Here is a 17,230-nt window from a genome sequence, read left to right as displayed (position 1 = left end):
CTCCTGCAAAATACAGACTTGTGACAAATTAAAGGAAAAACTTGAAGAAATGAGTGGAGAAACATAACAAATACAGATGCCTCTGTGCTCTGTGGCATGTATGAAAATGCAGAGCAGGCCCAGCTGATTCTGATTTTGTTCCAAGATAGCAAGAGGAAAAGATTTAAGTGAGTTCAGAAGAGAGTTGATTGTTGGGGCATGGATGGCAGGAGCTTGAGTCATAAAAACTGTTCAACTGGCTGCTGTTTCATAAGGAACAGAGACTAAAGTGACATTTGCATTTAGAGCTACGGGAAAGACATCAGTAAACAAGGTCAGACATTGTTGTCAACAACACATATTTGATGACACGTGATGCTCATGCATTACTGCAATATGTAAGGAAAAACAGAAGAACAACTCTTCCTTAGGTGACTGAGAATGTCAATCCAGGATATAATCAGACTGTGAGCAAGAACAGTCCAGTGACAGTTACATAGAGAGGGAGATATTTTAGTGGGGTTGGAGTGCATGAACCACATTACAAAGATTAAAGCACATGAATTTCAGAATTTAGTGGTTCAAAAAAAGTGGTCAAACTATCCTGATGGGAGTGGTATCATCCAGGATGACAATGCCCCCATCCAGAGCAGCATGGTCCTACCTATCTCTGTCTCACTTTTATCCCCTCTGTCTCTTTGTAGTTACAATACATGGTCCACATGTGGTAACTGGGGTTGTGTTACGGTTCAGCAAAGTTCAACTTCAACTCACACCATATGGGTGACTGAGAGACCGGCTTTCTTTCTTAATAACAGGTTTATTGACATAGCTAAAATTTATATAAGCTTCAGCACACCCAAAGGAAGAAACATCACTTAGCCTCTTCAAACACAGTGCAAACACAGATGGTTATAGTACCCACATAAAATATAGTGACAGACAAAGGGGTGTGTAATTATTCAGATTTAAGTTACTTGGATCTTTTCTGTATAAACGAATGAAAAATGGATTGTTGCAGTGATGGACTGTAAATCGTAGATTTATGCAAATGTACTGTATACACATAGTAGGCTATATTATATAATGTTTTCCACATGTGTTCACATATTGTCATAGAGGAAGATAAAGCAAAAGGTAAAGAAATTAAGCAAAGAACGCTTCATAGATATTTAGTCACAGACCATTTCTCTTACCTCCAGTCTACAGGAAATTGGCAAAATCCAGAAGATGTTGGTTGAAGGAGGACAAGCAGGAGGAGAGAGGAGTAGAAGGGAGACAGACAGACAAAGGGAGGCAAACAAATAAAAATCAGTCTTGGTAGGAGGACAAAACGAACCATGATGCTCCTCTCACCAACTTACAGCTATGTGTGAGGAGACTGAAAAACAACCAGGTGGAAGGAGTGTGTGTGGTCAGGGAACAAAGGATGCGTATGTTTTTTTTTAGGTGGGGTAGGTGTGAGGGTGGGTGTGGCTGAGGAGTATCAGCCAAATGGGGCAGACAAAAAACAGCTGAAGCCACACAAAGCACAACTAATATAACTGGCAGCTAACATAACACAAGGCAAAGCGGTAACAGCCCCCTAACAAATGCAACACAAAAGCTGCAGTCTATAGCTGTCAGCTTTTTCTTTAATGTGACACTGAATTTTTAAATTTGAGTTTGGAATTGAGAAATCACATCCCCACCTGTGACAGTGACTCTAGCTGTTGCTTTGACAGTGTTGGCTCCGGCACTGTGCCTGTTGAAGGCCAGACATGTATACAGAGCCGGCTTATTTACCGTCACTCTCAGAACGGACAGGATCACCTCTCCCACCAAGGTCTCATCAACTGATGAGCCTGAGATCTGTAAAAAATAACATTGACAAAAAACAAAGAGAAAGAAAAGAATTGCCATCATATGGAAGGAAGATGACACTCTAAAATGAATTAATCTTTCTTTCTTGGCCCCTTGGAGGAAAAAGAACACAAGCAGCTAAAAAATCATGTTTGTCATTTAATGGCCTTTATGGTCCACAATAATATTCACTTAGTTCCTAACCTTGACTGTTTGCCAGCTGGGGCTGGTCAGGTAGTGTGTGTGGTTATCAGAGCACACACTACCAATGCACCTGGAAATAGGATTGATTAATTGTCTGTAAATTGTTCATAGACAGCTTATTTTTGTAGCCTCATGGGTGTTGAGTTGATAAAATTTGGTGTATACACTGTATGTGCTTGTCATTACTACGGTATAAATATGTGTCATCATTTAAAATATGTTAACGTTTCTTGGTGTTCACATGCTGCTGATGTAGCCAGATTAGATTCTGTATTCACACTTAATATAAAAATAAGATATAAGAGGTGTGTGTGTGTGTGTGTGTGTGTGTGTGTGTGTGTGTGTGTGTGTGCGTGTGCGTGTGCGTGCGCGTGCGTATGTGTGTGTGTGTGTGTGTGTGAGAGAGAGAGACTCAAGGCATTGCTGTGCAACGTGTCTATATTTGAAGTCGTGTTTAACGCTGCCTGTTTTTAGGACCTGCTCTATCGAGCCCTGCTGAAATAAATGACCTCAACAAGCTGCCAGAAACGCAGCTCCCACAGTCATTTTAAATCAGCACACAAACATGCATACTATTTACAAGCATTATGGGCCTGTAATCACATTGTAGCTAGCACCCAAGTCTATTAAATACCCAGACATTATGTGGTCTATGTCTGCCCGCAGTGGCATGTGTGAAAAATGTCTGATGTTTTGGAAAAAGTCTTGTTTAACAAACTTTAAGTGGTCAAGTATGAAATCTCATAACCATGATTTTAAAAGATCTTCGTTGTACAGGTCAGTAGCCAATGAGGTATTGTTAAGTGTAATTTTTAAGTTGAGTTTTTTAGCATAATTGTTCAATGCCCCATAAAAGCACATGGGGTCACAGAGGTGGATAATTCTGCACAAACTGTTAACAAATGTATTGATCTTAGAAGGAAAAAAGGTTTCAATTTCATAGTCCAATTAAAATAGAGCATAGTTCTTTCTCAAGTGGAGGACTTAGCTGTTCAAGCACACATGGTCCTCTTGTTTAACTAAAGTTACATACTTGCACTTTCTGGAAAATAAAAGACTCTTCAGCACTTGGCATGAGCCATGAGTAATTTCTTCTTCTGTCCCAAAAAAGCATTGCATGTGGTTGTAACAGTTATCATGTAAATCCAATCCATCACAATGACTCACATGTTAGAACATAATTATTAGATTATTGGACTCAAAACATCTGGACACTTGGATCACTAAATTTGTTTCAGTTATATTGTTTGTCTATGTGCTTCTTATGATCTAAGTCCTCTCTGAATCTGTAACGCACTGTAGATGGACTGTCGGAACATCTAGCCACAGCTTTCAAATCACGAGTCACCACTTCCCACAAAGCATTAATCACCATAAGACCCTAAGAACCTCGGTGATACACGGTTTTCCGCTCCCTCTATAAAACAACCCAATTACAGCTGATAATGCTGGCTAAATGGAAGGCAATCTCTTTAATCCTTTGTCACCATAATGAGAATTCCTTTGCTGTTTATATCACTGATCCCACAGCCAATCATTGAACGCATTAACTGCTTTGTGTATGTGTGTGCATGTGTGAATGAGTGTGTGTGTGTTTGTGTGTGTGTGTGTGTGTGTGTGTGTGTGTGTGTGTGTGTGTGTGTGTGTGTGTGTGTGTGTGTGTGTGTGTGTTTGAAGAGGAGTGTGACAGAATGAGAGAGTGAAGGATAAAGAGACAAAGTAGGTAATTTCTTGTATGTGTCAATTACAATTACAGTATACTGTGTGTGTGTGTGAGTGTGTGTGTGTGTGAGTGTGTGTGTGTGTGTGTGTGTGTGTGTGTGTGTGTGTGTGTGTGTGTGTGTGTGTGTGTGTGTGTGTGTGTGTGTGTGTGCGTGTGTGTGTGTGTGTGTGTGTGTGTGAATTTGTGTTCCCAATGTCCTTACCGTATTTGCCCTTGCTCATACATATAACAACTTATAAATTATTCGCTTTGAAGTAATTGTTTTGGTGATCGAGCTACATTGACAGCAGAGAGACATGCTTGTCCTCCCAAGAAACACGATAGGAAATGCTCCAAAATGACATGTGTTAACGTTTAAGGAGGAAATCAAGGGACATTATTAGACTGGCAAAGTTCACACAGGGAGGAGGTCATGGTGGATGGATGAGTCAACATTGTTTTTCTGTTTTTTATTTATGACCATGATCCCCCTAACCTTAATATTGTACTTATTTTAAACTAATCCATGATCTTTCCTTACACATACATACACTCTGACTCCTCTTAATAAGAGAACACATTATAAATCAAATGAAAGTCACATTATATTAAGGTCAATTCCCTGGAAAGGACTGGCATATCACCTGCTTGCAAAATTAGACTTTGGCATATGCACTGCACATTTCAAAGTGTAAAAGTCATGTTATTTGTATGCAGATTGAAGAGGTTGGGCTAGGTCTCTTATTGTCACAGCTTTCCCATTATATGAGGCTGTGCAGTTGACAATGTGTCACAATGTCAGCAATGTGATACAATTTCTCTGATGTTGGCTGTGTTGACTGACATTTGAGCCAAACTCAAGCACTGTGAAGGAGACTAGAATATTCCTGCTGAGATCACAAGTGTTTATGAGAAGCCACAGGGAACAGGCAGAAAGGGATCAATTGATGCTTTGATAAAATTAATTCCCCAATTCCTTCATAGAGATTCATCAGTAAAACATTATCAGTAATGGCCTCTTAGAAACTCAGATTGGTTTAAACTCACACTCAAACACACACTGAACCTGAGCACTCACAGTATCCCCATTTTCCAGCCAGGTGATGGTGGGGATTGGATTTCCTGTGGCATTACACTCCAGAGAGATCTGGCTGTTATACACTACACTTTTATCCCTGGGAACTCGCAGGATTCGTGCTGGAGCTGGAAATGTACACAAACCACATGCAGACACAGTGTATAGAGAGGGATAAATACACATACAGTAGATGTACAGTACATATAGTATATGGAGACCATTAACCTTTTTGTTTTGTTTATATTGGATTTACTTCCTCATTGTTCCTCATTGTCCACATCTAGCCAAGTATGGACCAAATGCCCAGATGTGTACTTGTACCCCCTTTTTTTTTAAATCGAGGATACATCAGAAGTTCATAATTCTGAGTCAAACTTGTAAAGTACAAACTTCCAAGTACACGAGTCCAAACTTGTTATTGAGAAAGGCCCAAGGTCTAATCACCCAAAGTAGTTGAAATGGTGTGGTACTGCATACAAAACACTTTCAAGTCCAATCACAGAGCATATGAAAATGAATTGTATTCAGTGTTTAATGTTTTATAGCTGGGGTCACTGAAACCATAAGTAAGGCATTATTTTTTTGTAATGGACTTGTGAAATAAGTTTTTTTTTAAAGTGTAAGTAGTATCAAGCTGAGAAAACCATATTAAGCATGTTTTTGGAGCTGTTGAGGAGAACCAGTGGTCCTAATTATATCATGGGTACATATTTTTAGAGATATATATATCCACAAAGCATAGGAATAGTAACATGAAAAACATTGGTGTGGATATTGAAACAAGGTAGAAGTACATACCCTGTACTTCTATGGTGACAGGTTTGGAGAAGGCCAAACCAAAGCTATTCCTGGCCACGCAGCGATACTGTCCAGCATCTTCCCTCTGTATGTTATGGATCTTCAATGCACCATAGTCGAGAATGGTAATACGATCACTGACCTGAGAGAGATGACAATATTTGTTGGAATGATTCCTTTTTTTTTTCTTTGATATGATTGATTTCTAAACATCATTAGAACCTAGTTTTTCCTAGGTCTAACAACTAAACTAAACGTAAGTCTCTGAATGACTCCATTTCACTGGGAAACCTTTCAAAAATGTGTTGCTGTTGTTGTTTTATGCATTCAAGTAAAGAGGTGCATACCTTAATAAGCTCATCATCTTTTAACCAGGTGACATCTGGTTTGGGGTTGCCAAGGGTAACACAAGGCAACACGGCTTTAGATTCAACCAAAAGGGTTACATTAGTTGGGTGGCGTTTGATCTGTGGCTCTGATGGAGAGGCACATAAGACAAGAGGCAAGAAACAGTGGTTTAGCCATTTGTCTCAATGTGTTGCCAACTGCAACATCTGATCATGTAGATCCAGATGGACTGAACTCCAGTCCTGTAACCATTAAAGAAAGCAAACATACTCATCTTTAGCTGCAGAGCTCCACAACTCTTGGCTGGTTCTCCAATGCCATTAGTGGCAAGGCAGCAGTATTCTCCATTGTCCGACTCTTTTGCATGAGGGATGATAAGCATCTGTCCCTGCTCCTTGGTAATATACCGCGGGTCATAGTACCTGGTTGGACAAAAAAGGAGGATGAAGGGACCAGTTAACTTCTTACCATATACAGCAGTAAATTATGCATGGCTAGAAGAGGTTTCATTTTTCCAGAAAATATGCTCTCCAGTTTGTTTGTGCTTCAGGGGAAAACATGTACTTGAACCCAATGGGAACGTTTATTTGTCTTTGAAAATTAAGTTTTTGCAGATGTTAGCATTGTGTTGTTGTTTTACCATCTTATGTGAGTCTTGAGATGGTCAAAACTAGCTGTTAGTGTTTTCAATATTGTATCAATTTTTTTCAGATTTTAAATTTTTATTCAAAGCTGGTAACTCATGTTGACACTGCTGATATTTTAGTTCACCTTTTGTTGGCAAAAAACCTACAGTTAATGTTATTGACTTCTCATCGCTGAGCTGTAGCCTTGTGGCTTAGAAGCTAAATAATAGTTGTTCAATTATTTTGTTTTGTTAGTTTTGTAATGGCCATACTCCATACACCTTATGATGTTGTAATTTAGCAGCTATTAGCCATTTTTAATTTTAGTGTTGTGATGACAAAGTTTAGCAGCCAGCAATTACTGATTTATTACTATTTGACAATCATAACAATGATAGCCATCATTGATTAGGGTAAAAGGAGCACTAACTGCTGTACAGAAACTCCAAAAAAAGAAAAGTAAAAAACAAACAAAGAAAACCAACAACACAGCATTCGCAGGTAATTTCATGAATGTATTAGATATGCATAATGAGATCAATTATACCTGCGTGACAAAGAGCAAGATGCATTATATATTTAGCCAAAATAAAGATATATAAAGGTATATTCCTTAATTAACCTGCACGAGTAGACTCTGCTCACTTACATTATTGGATGGTTATTCTTGATCCAAGTGATGTCAGCAGGAGGACGTGATTCCACCTCACAGATGAAGGTGGCATTGTGATCCAGTAGTACATCCACTGTCTCTAATAAGGTGATGATACGAGGTGCTAGGCAGAGAACATACAAAGAAAACATGCAGTATTGTTACACAACAATAAGCCCATTATTTGGAAAAAAGGACACATGGAAAAACATTTAGCTAGAATATCTTATAACCTTTTGCCAGACATACAGTATTTTTTTCTATAAACATGCATTGAATGCTGCCAATGAGATGAATAAGTGTTTGGTCATTGTGCAGGCAATAAGAAAAATTGTCAATGCTCAAGTTTGGCATTTTAGAATGGGTTAAAATGTTGGTCATGCAGTCTTATTCAGAGAAGTGTACACCGCTGCATCTTTTCAGAAATGACATCTGAAGCATTTTGGGGTTTTGCAATGTCATATGAGAAAGAGGAAAAGAAAGAAAGAATTAGAGGTGAAAGAGGACAGTGAAAAAATGACAATTGGGGCTGTCAATGTTTCAACAAGTGTATGTAATTGTTGAACTTTAAAGTTGTAAAGGTTTGTTAGTTACAGGTTCATTTCTGTGTTTAGGCAGAAGTTGAAGCAACCCTAACCCTAACCCCGCAACTTTTTGATTAAACAATCAGAGCTTCATAGCCAATGTACAGGCTGTTCTCTACTATCCTATTTCAACCGATGGGCTGTATTAAAAGAAAAGTGGATATATTACCTATTTTGTGTACACTGAATATGCAAATTATTAGAACCACCTTTTCTGTTTCATTATATAAACCAAGTGAATCCAGAGTAAAGAGGATATATTTATTTCACTCATACAGTAGGCTACAGTTGTAACGTTTCAGTCATGAAGAAGGACATTCAGACAAAGTGAGACAAGGGTAGAAGAGAAAGCACCTAAGTATTAGCAAGATAGTCCAATATTTATTTTTTTCTTTCAGGGAAAATATATTTAGGAGGAGAAAATGAGCAAGGGAGTAAAAACAAAGAAAAGACATGATGAAAGGGAAGAAAGATGAGCACGGGGTGGAGAAGCAACTTTTTATATAGTCAGATCAGAGACATCAGGGTTGCTTTAAACTTTGTATGAACTGAGGTAGAGGCAAAATAGAAAACAGGAGAGAAGAAAAATAACAAGGGGATGGGTTGGGAAGTAAAGTAGAGAAAGAAAGGAGGGTAAAAGAAAGGCTTAGGGTTTAAATTAAATTTGTTTTGTCTCTTGTGAAATGAAGATTTCACAATAGCTGGAAAACAAACAGTGCACATCCCCACCCTTAATCCCATGTCACTGCTTCTGTTTGAGTCTTGGATGAGTGATGAAAAGGGGGCTACTGTAAATCAAACTGAAAGCCTGATATGAGGTCAAAACATATGGTTTCAAGCACTGAGGTACAATTTCAGCCAAGGTCAAACTAAGGTGAAAATATCTCATTATAGTACCTGCTTTAAGTCATTTTATACAATCTAAAGAACGAATACATTGATTGTAAACATGCTGTAAGCATCCACATGTTAGCCTGTAGCATTTAGCTCAAAACTGCTGGCACTGCTGTGCCTAAGTACAGTAATGTCAGAGGTCAAGCGGGAAGTAACCAAACAAGACAGAAAAAGCGGAGTTTGTTTATACAAATGGATCAAGGTCCCAAAAATGAAAAGGTGGAGCGGAAAAAGTCAGAGAGAAAAAGAAAAAAATCTTGAAATTGATGCTACAAAAAGTTAACATATTTATTCAAAATATTGATTCCACTGCTATGCAAAATCCTGTTAGCGTTAGCATGTCTAGCTGCATTGATAACATTAACAGTCAATGAAGAGGAGGAGGAAAGAGTCGGACAGATGAGCAGGTTGTTTCCAGTGAAGAGCAGGGGCAAGAAGAGGAGGCAGCTGCTGAGGACAAGCAAAACATGCAATCTCCAATTGCAGTGAATGAACATTTACATAGTGTCATGGCATGAAATCTTGACTTTTGTGTCTGATGTGAGGATTGCATCAGATCAATGTCTGACTATAAACAGGTCTCACATTTCCAGATCATCATATGAAAGCTTTTGTCTAGTATGAAAATTAAGATTTGCTATTTTATTTCATGATGACAGCATTGCATTTAGTCTGAGACTACATTTATGACAAATGATTGTCATATGTGTTTTGTGAGGCTACAGATCGTTATGCTACACGAGCTGGGTTGCCCATATCAATTAACACAATAATACAATCCTAAGTGAGCCTTTTGAGGTCCTCTGGGCTATTTCTCGGTTATTTATTTATCACATTGTTTTATGAAACCCTTTAAGTACACCTGTTGTTAAGGTGTGAACTTGATGCATATTGCTTCGCCAATATGTTATAAATAGGCTGATGTTGCTTTATGCAACTCATAAATATGTGTGTGTGGGGCTGGTCCAGATGAAAATTTCCAGAGCCGAATTCTGTTCCCAGTTGACCCTGGTGATCTTTTTCATCAAACATGGTAAAAAAAATCTGTCATTGATAGTTTCTCAGTTAGTTTCAATAAGTTATGGTACAGTTGTGAAAAACACACACAAAAAAAACAGTTTACAGTTTAGTCATAATTTTAAAAACTAGTAAACTATTTCCAGGGAATAGGCTGAGAAACCACAGATAATCAATCATTGTTTTGTGTTGGGTTTTTTTTAATGTCATTTTATTATATACATTAGATTTAAGCTAAAATAATATGTTTGGTAGAATAACAATTCCCTTTAAAAGTAGCTAACACATCTTTGAGGTGGAAAAAACACAAGTCCCCCGAATGAAATGACCAAATAGGTTGTTTGACCATGTGCGCTCTAGAACAACACATAAGAGCAGTTTCTAATATGGTGCCCCGATTGGCAGTAACCAGCAGGACATCATTTGTCTCTGCTTTCCAAAATCAATACCAATCGATGTTAAAAAAAAAAAAAAAAAAAAAAAAAGATGTTTTATGATGTAACAATGCTATGGTCAAGAAATGAGGTCTGATTTGGTTTAAGCACAAAAATCACTTGGTTAGGTTCAGGAAAATATCGTAGATTGGGTTCAAATTATCTCTTTGTTAAGGTTAGAGAACCCTGTGATTTACATGGTTAACATATAACCTATAACAACCATGATATTAAGGTTATAGTAGTATTTGCATCATTGTATAACCTATTAGATGCTTGATTTATGAGTGTGTTTGTTACATAATGTGTTTTTTCTCCTCTGTGTGTTACAATTTTATTGCCAATATTATGCCTGAGCAGATGGACCACATCTGACCAGTAAAGGTTCCATTATGGCTCAGCCACATGACTCATTATTTAGACCAAACAAGAGACTCACCAGGGTTGACTTTGTGAGTGGTTCTTTGTTTTGAAACTTGTTTTGAAAGTCTGTGACTGACTGACTGAGTGATGAAGGTTGAACAATAGTATAACGTGCCTTGGCTGAATGTCGCCTTTCCTGTATCCATCAATTCAAATGATAAGTCCTCTAGCGTTACATATATGGTAAGAGCTAAAAGCTGTTCCTTTGTGCTAGTTTGCTGTTCTTTACCAATGCATGTATTTAATAATTTAGTCTAAGAGAAGACTTGCTGGCATACTACATCTCATCCATCATGATGGTGACCATATGTCTTTTTTAACTAGTACAATTTGCAGATGTCTTTTTCTGTGATGATTTCTAAATAAATCTTTCTCACGCAATGTTTGATTGTGTCTTTTCTGTGTTTTATTTACTCCAATACCCTGTAGATCCCTGCAGAAAAAACCTCCCCCGATTTTTAAATGGCTGCCGTCCGTTCATAACTTATAACATCCTTTGGTTCGTTTGGTTCCTTTTGGTGTTTGCTTTGATTTGCAGTTTATCCTCCAGGTTTTTTCCTTACTCTGAGGCAAATTATGAACTGTATTCTCTCTCCCTCTCACGCTATCATGCAGACTACACACAAGTTTTTTTACTTTCAACTTTCATTGTGGTTTAACAAGAACAAAGACAGAATTGCTCTTGTGGCAATTGTCCTTGTGGCCAAAAGATCAGATGTTAGCAGAATCAGCAGTCATCCATTGTTTGTACTAGTTCAGTACACACGGACATATTGCAAATAATTATGTCAAGAGAATATGGGGTTATAGCAATTTCACTTACATGTTGTGTATTAGAGAACAATTTGCAGACCTGACTTGCTCATAGCACAGTAGTTCACTATGGGTTATTATAAACAACATCAATTTTTTTACAGAAAATATCGATTCTAAATAGTTTCGATATCTTTTTGGCTTATGCTGCCACTAGTTCATTGTTCTGAAAGATTAAAAGCTTGACAATGAAAGCTGACCACTAGTCATTGTTATCTTGTGAGGCAGCTGGATTCACAACATCACAAGATCATGCAAGATATGCGCTTGTGTACAAACTACCGGTGGTTTGGTCCAATCAGCATCTTATGAGGATTCTTACAATCTCAAAAATTTGCAAAGTAAGATGATGATAGACAGATGGCTAATCCAATCACCTGTCAAGTATTTTCTGAAAGCGTCTGCTCTTTTCCAAACAGTTTCCAAGGACAACTTGTCAGATGGTTTTGTGTAACAAACCATCTGGCGCGTAAGGTTATGGGCCTTTTTTTTCCCTTTTCACTTGCTTTTAATTTGCTGCATGTGCAAAACAGATTAATAATGATCAACATCTATTCTATGTGTTTACTTGCACTCTTCTCAAATTAAAGCTAGGGTATGTAGTGTTGTAAAGCTAGCAAGAGAGTTAGCAAGATTTGAAAATAGCACCTCCTCCTGCCTCCTCTAAGTTCCACCCCGCTGCTCCCCCTCCCGTCAGTGAGTCTGTCCAAGCCCCGCCCCCACAAACTCTGTAGTTCTGCAGAGAAGTGTGCTGTTTTTTTCCGGCAATAACGACAGGTGAAGACTGCACGTGCGAAGTAGGCAGGGAGAGAGGGGGGCAGATGCAGAACTAGACATGAAGGCACCTGATTGGTTTTTGTGTAAACAGTTAGCCTGTGTTTACAATGACTAATTGAACTTTATCTTGTATAATTAACAGCAACATTAACCTTTGGAACCTTTTTAGTAGGAGGTACAAGCTGAAAGTTATAGGATAGAAGCATATGGCAGCCATTGTCAACTGGTGGGCCTCATAGTGCCATCTAGTGGGCCACAGATGCATGGTTAGGTTTTTTTGTTTGTAATTTACCTAGTTACCTAGTTATTTTTATATCTAAATGTGCTCAAGCATGAATATAAATAAAAAATGCACCATTTCAATGACCACCTATGTCTGAATGTCACCATGCCAATCAGGACACATCATCATGTTTTACCACTGTTAGCTAGCTTACGTTACCTCAGATGCAGTGACACAAAATGGATCTTTTTTTAAACATCAAAGTGATGTGGGAGACAACCCTGCAACAGTAAAAGCTCATAAGTGTGTGTTGAGGAAATACATCAAACTTAGATTCATCTTGGCAGGCAGTAACGCTGAGCCAAATGCAACGTTTGCTGAATGTGGTGAAATCCTGTTAAATGAGGCGCTAAAAACAATCAAAACTCCCAAGACACTTAAACACAAAGCACCTGGGATGTGTTGGTAAACCAAAAACATATTTTCTAAGGAAAAGGAACAAACTTCAGACACAAGAGAAAATCATCACAACATTAACAATTCAGTCAAAAGCCACTTTGAAAGCTAGCTATAAGGTCGATGCTTGTGTAGCTTGTAGCAAGAAACCCCCCATAATGACAGAGGAGCTTATTTTGCCTTACTCCAAGGTAGTGGGGGAGGCAGCTGCAACCAAAATTCAGTCAATACCACACTCCAATGACACCATGAGCAGAAGAATTATAGTACTGACGTGAGTAATGACATCGAAGGCCAACTTGTGGAAAGAATTAAGGCAAGCCTGTATGCCATACAGCTGAACGAGTTGACTGACATAGCAATACTGTGTTATTGTTTGTTTTTGTAAGATACTGCAGGGACAGCAATCTTCACAAGGATCAACTGTTTTGCAAAGAGTTTCCCACGAGAACTACTACAGATAATGTAATGCACTGCCTTGATGATTACTTCACAGAAAAAGTTCTTAACTGGAAAGAGTGTACAGGTGCTGTGCACAGACAGCGCTGCATCAGTGACAGGAATACATCATGATGTTGTCAAAGAGATTCAAGAGAGGGCAAATCATTTGCAGCTCTTGTACCACAGTAAAGTAAGGTGGCTTTCAAGAGGATATGTGCTTATTTACCTTTTTGAACTGCAAAAAGAAGCGAACACATTTCTGGAAGAGCAGCATTCCCCTTTTGTTGAGCATTACACTAATGGTAATGTTTGTGCATAACTAGCCTACCTCTCCCTAATATATCAATGCAAGGCAGAAACAGCACAGTGTTTTTGGTTTCAGACAAAATTATGGACTTCAAAAAACAGCGTATTCTTTGGAACAGAAGATTCAAGGAGGGATGATTTAACATGTTTTCACTCTTAAGTGAAACACAAGTTGACCTTGCTTCATTCTGGAAACCGGCTTCCAGTCAATATCCTTCTCTGTCAAAATGGACAATTAGATTTCTGTTTGGAGCTGTCACAAAATCAAAGGCAAGGAACAAACTGAAAACAGCTTTGAATGCTACTCAGTGTCTAACCCATCCCACCATAACTTGATCTTATTATTTTTCAGAAGCAAGCCCAAGTGTTTCACTGAGGGTAAGTAGTATTTATGTTACACTAGAGCTGACAGTGGCATAAAACATATTTACAGCCTAGTTTATTCTTTCTCCTTTTTTGTCATGTTTTTTTGGTCCTCAGAAATGTTCAGAAACCATCAATCAGAGGTGGGCCTTAAGTTGAAACAAGGGTTGAGAATATATTCCACTACTCACAACACAATGCAGGCTGCTGTGGGTGTGGAAGTACAGGTATGTCTTATATTTCAATGATGGATTTCCCCTTGTATGATGAAAATGTACCTTTTGCAAAAACACTGTCAGTAGCTGCTTTTCAAACAACAATCCACATTCCTTTCAACCTTGTAATCACTGATATGTAAAGTATGATCATCTGCCAAATCCAACCCAACACCATGCCAACCCAGCCTTACTTCATCATTTACAATTTCAAGCCCAGCAAGAATGTGACGGCATCTACAGCACCTGTTTTCTCGAGCCAATCTCCAGCATGTATTGTATATCTGTACTTATAAAACATGTATTATATGTCTTTGGTCCTGTGCATGTGACTGTAAAATTGTGCCAGAATTGGATATGGTGCCCATCTCACATGTCCTGAAATCCTGAAGCCACAGCAGAACTGCATACAGTCTTTAATGAGTCATGAGGTGCTTTCCTCATTTTTTGGATATATTTTATTTTTATGATCAATATTTTTGATCAAGTTCAATAGATGAGAGGTTTATTACATCCATTAAAGCCTCTGAGTTCTGTTACTCGAAAAATACAGGTACATGTCAAGGCTGCTCACACAGTGGCACAGCCGTGGTGCATATGGGGCAGAGAAATAAAGATGTCTGAGGTAATGACTAGTTCCTAACCACCTCCACAACATGCTGCCAAAAGGATATAGGAAGGATATAGATTTAGTCAGATTTACACTGTGTAGGTCTATAAACACCTTCTCCTTTTCCCTGCAGGACACGGTGGGAAACAGGTGATCTCAGTATGTGAGGGAACTCATCTTGCTTTACAGACAGAAACATACAAGTGCCATATTAAAAATTGGTCTCTGGGATATTTATTTTTTTCCTGATCTATTCATTGTTGTGATTTTCAGGCTACTGGCCAATATATGTTTACTCACACATGTGCTCACATACACACAGAAGATCATGCAAAGCATACTGTATATCCTGCTTTACTTTTTTTGTTATCATTAGTAGAACTTACAAAGCACAAGACAACAGTCAGAAATAGATGATGCAATTAAATAAGGTACTGTCTACACAATTCATGTTGTTTTTGTGTCCAATACCTGAATATGTTTTAATCATTTTGTGACAATATATTGTGAAGTAACTCTTAAAAACTCGTTGAGTGCCAGTATATATGGAAGCTACACATACCTCTCTGTATCCCATAACTTGAGGTAACCAAAACCAGCAGGAAGAGGATCTTGAAGACGGAAATGGGCTCCACAAGCTTCATCTTGGCTCTAGAATGATCCATCTGGACAAAGCTTTTTGACATGTTCACTATAAGTATTTAGTTAGATTCCCATGACAAGTCAGGGGACACTTTTGTTGGTGTGTTTCTTCAGTGTGTGCGTCTGCGTGTGTCTTAGCCAGGGACAGCCATGAGCTCTGTGCTCAACACAGACCAGCTCACTCACTATGTGTGTGTGTACCAGTGTGTGTATGTGTGTGTCTGTGTGTGTTAACCTTGTGACGGACAGTGGCAGCTGCTAGCTGTCCTCATGTACAGTCGCTCAGGCTTTGGAGCAACGCTTAAAGCTCCAAAGGCTCCAGTTCTAGAAGGCTACCCACAGTCACAGCAATCAACAATAGAGACAGTCCACTGTTTATACATCACATACAAGCACCATTCATGATTTAGCTCTTTTAGTGGTATGGAAGCTAAGTCACATTTCTCTCAGGACGGCTACAGCAGCAACTGAACTGCACTGCTGTATATTCCAATACAAAACAAATCCACTTTTCATTGACATACAGTACAATTTGTTTGTTGCATTTCCCCAACCCAGTTTGTATTCAGTCTGGTCCAAGCTACAACACACAGTAATACAGAACTTTACACCACACCAAAAAGAAACAAAAGTACAAACTTTAAAACTCCAAAGTTGTCACATCACCCATCAAATGGAGACAAGAAAAGTTACTTTCAATAACAGAGTGTCATGATAATACTGTGGAATACAGTAGGTTACAACATTATAAGTACATCTGTAACTTCCTATATTCATAACATGCAGTCATATGCAAATAAACAATATGAATAATACATTAACAATTGAACACCACATCAAAACATCTGCTCACATGATATGTATTTACTGTTATATTCACACCAAACACACACACACACACACACACACACACACACACACACACACACACACACACACACACACACACACACACACACACACACACCAGCCTTTGTGTCCACCTGTTGGTAGCCAGCCTGTATGTCCTGTTTTATTTTAGGAAAGGAATGGCATTTCAGTTCATTTGCTACTTATCCATTCTGCTTTGGATGGAGTCAACTATTGTACTCCCCCAGGAGGCTGTAAGCCGTTCACTTTGTCAATAAGAAAAAAACTATAGCCAAGTTGTAACAAAAGTTTAGGTTTTTTGCAACATTGTTTGACTTGAATTTTTATATTATAAACAAAAATGCTCTAAGAACATATATGGCACTCTCACCATCATATGTGATGTTATGTATTTTGTCCTGTTATGTGTATTTCTTTCCCAGTGTTGAACCAAATCAGGTCCACATAATGGATGATACCCATTCTTTTTAGGCAATATATATCTACCTTTGGACTCATACTGTATAGTTGTTTGACTTTCGTCTCCCACCAGCAAGTCTTAGATAAAATAAGACACATGTGCTATACATAAAACAATCCAGCTACGGTGCATGCTTTGACCAACTCTTCCATTGATGACTCTGCTCACCACTAGGCGATGCTATAACACAGAATAACATTTACTGCATAGCAGATGGCAAAATAAGAGTAAATATGTAGAAGCAAATATGCCCTTTCAAAATGTTGCTGTTTAAATAGTTTTCATTTCATAATGAAAGCAGTAAACCTCTGAAGTATCTCAAATACATCCAGTAAACCAAAGGAGAAACTATTTGTCCTGATACTCCTCAGTTCACCCCCTTCTACATCTTCAAAATACCTAGAGTATGAGTAAGAGTTGATCTGATTGCTTGGTAGTAAATCATTTCACAAACAGTTGTATGTATCTGCGTC

The 17,230-nt window shown here is 38.4% G+C and overlaps 1 protein-coding gene across 1 annotated transcript in view; it reads right to left on the bottom strand.

Annotated features, from left to right (window-relative positions):
- The window catches only part of musk (muscle, skeletal, receptor tyrosine kinase), a 38,136-nt gene extending 22,707 nt beyond the window's left edge, over positions 1–15,429 (bottom strand). Inside the window, exons 1-8 of the mRNA XM_062435123.1 lie at positions 15,348–15,429; positions 7,227–7,353; positions 6,222–6,373; positions 5,951–6,078; positions 5,604–5,745; positions 4,806–4,930; positions 1,671–1,830; positions 1,176–1,182 (exon numbers count right to left, since the gene is read on the bottom strand). Coding sequence (XP_062291107.1) covers positions 1,176–1,182; positions 1,671–1,830; positions 4,806–4,930; positions 5,604–5,745; positions 5,951–6,078; positions 6,222–6,373; positions 7,227–7,353; positions 15,348–15,429 — 923 coding nt within the window. The remainder of the gene's footprint in view (positions 1–1,175; positions 1,183–1,670; positions 1,831–4,805; positions 4,931–5,603; positions 5,746–5,950; positions 6,079–6,221; positions 6,374–7,226; positions 7,354–15,347) is intronic.
- Positions 15,430–17,230: the final 1,801 nt, after the last annotated feature.

Source organism: Scomber scombrus, chromosome 15 (genome assembly GCF_963691925.1).
Source record: "Scomber scombrus chromosome 15, fScoSco1.1, whole genome shotgun sequence".
In the NCBI taxonomy this organism is placed as follows: Eukaryota; Metazoa; Chordata; class Actinopteri; order Scombriformes; family Scombridae; genus Scomber; species Scomber scombrus.
Note: the sequence above shows the minus strand (reverse complement) of the source record. Positions and strands in the feature narration are given on the sequence as shown.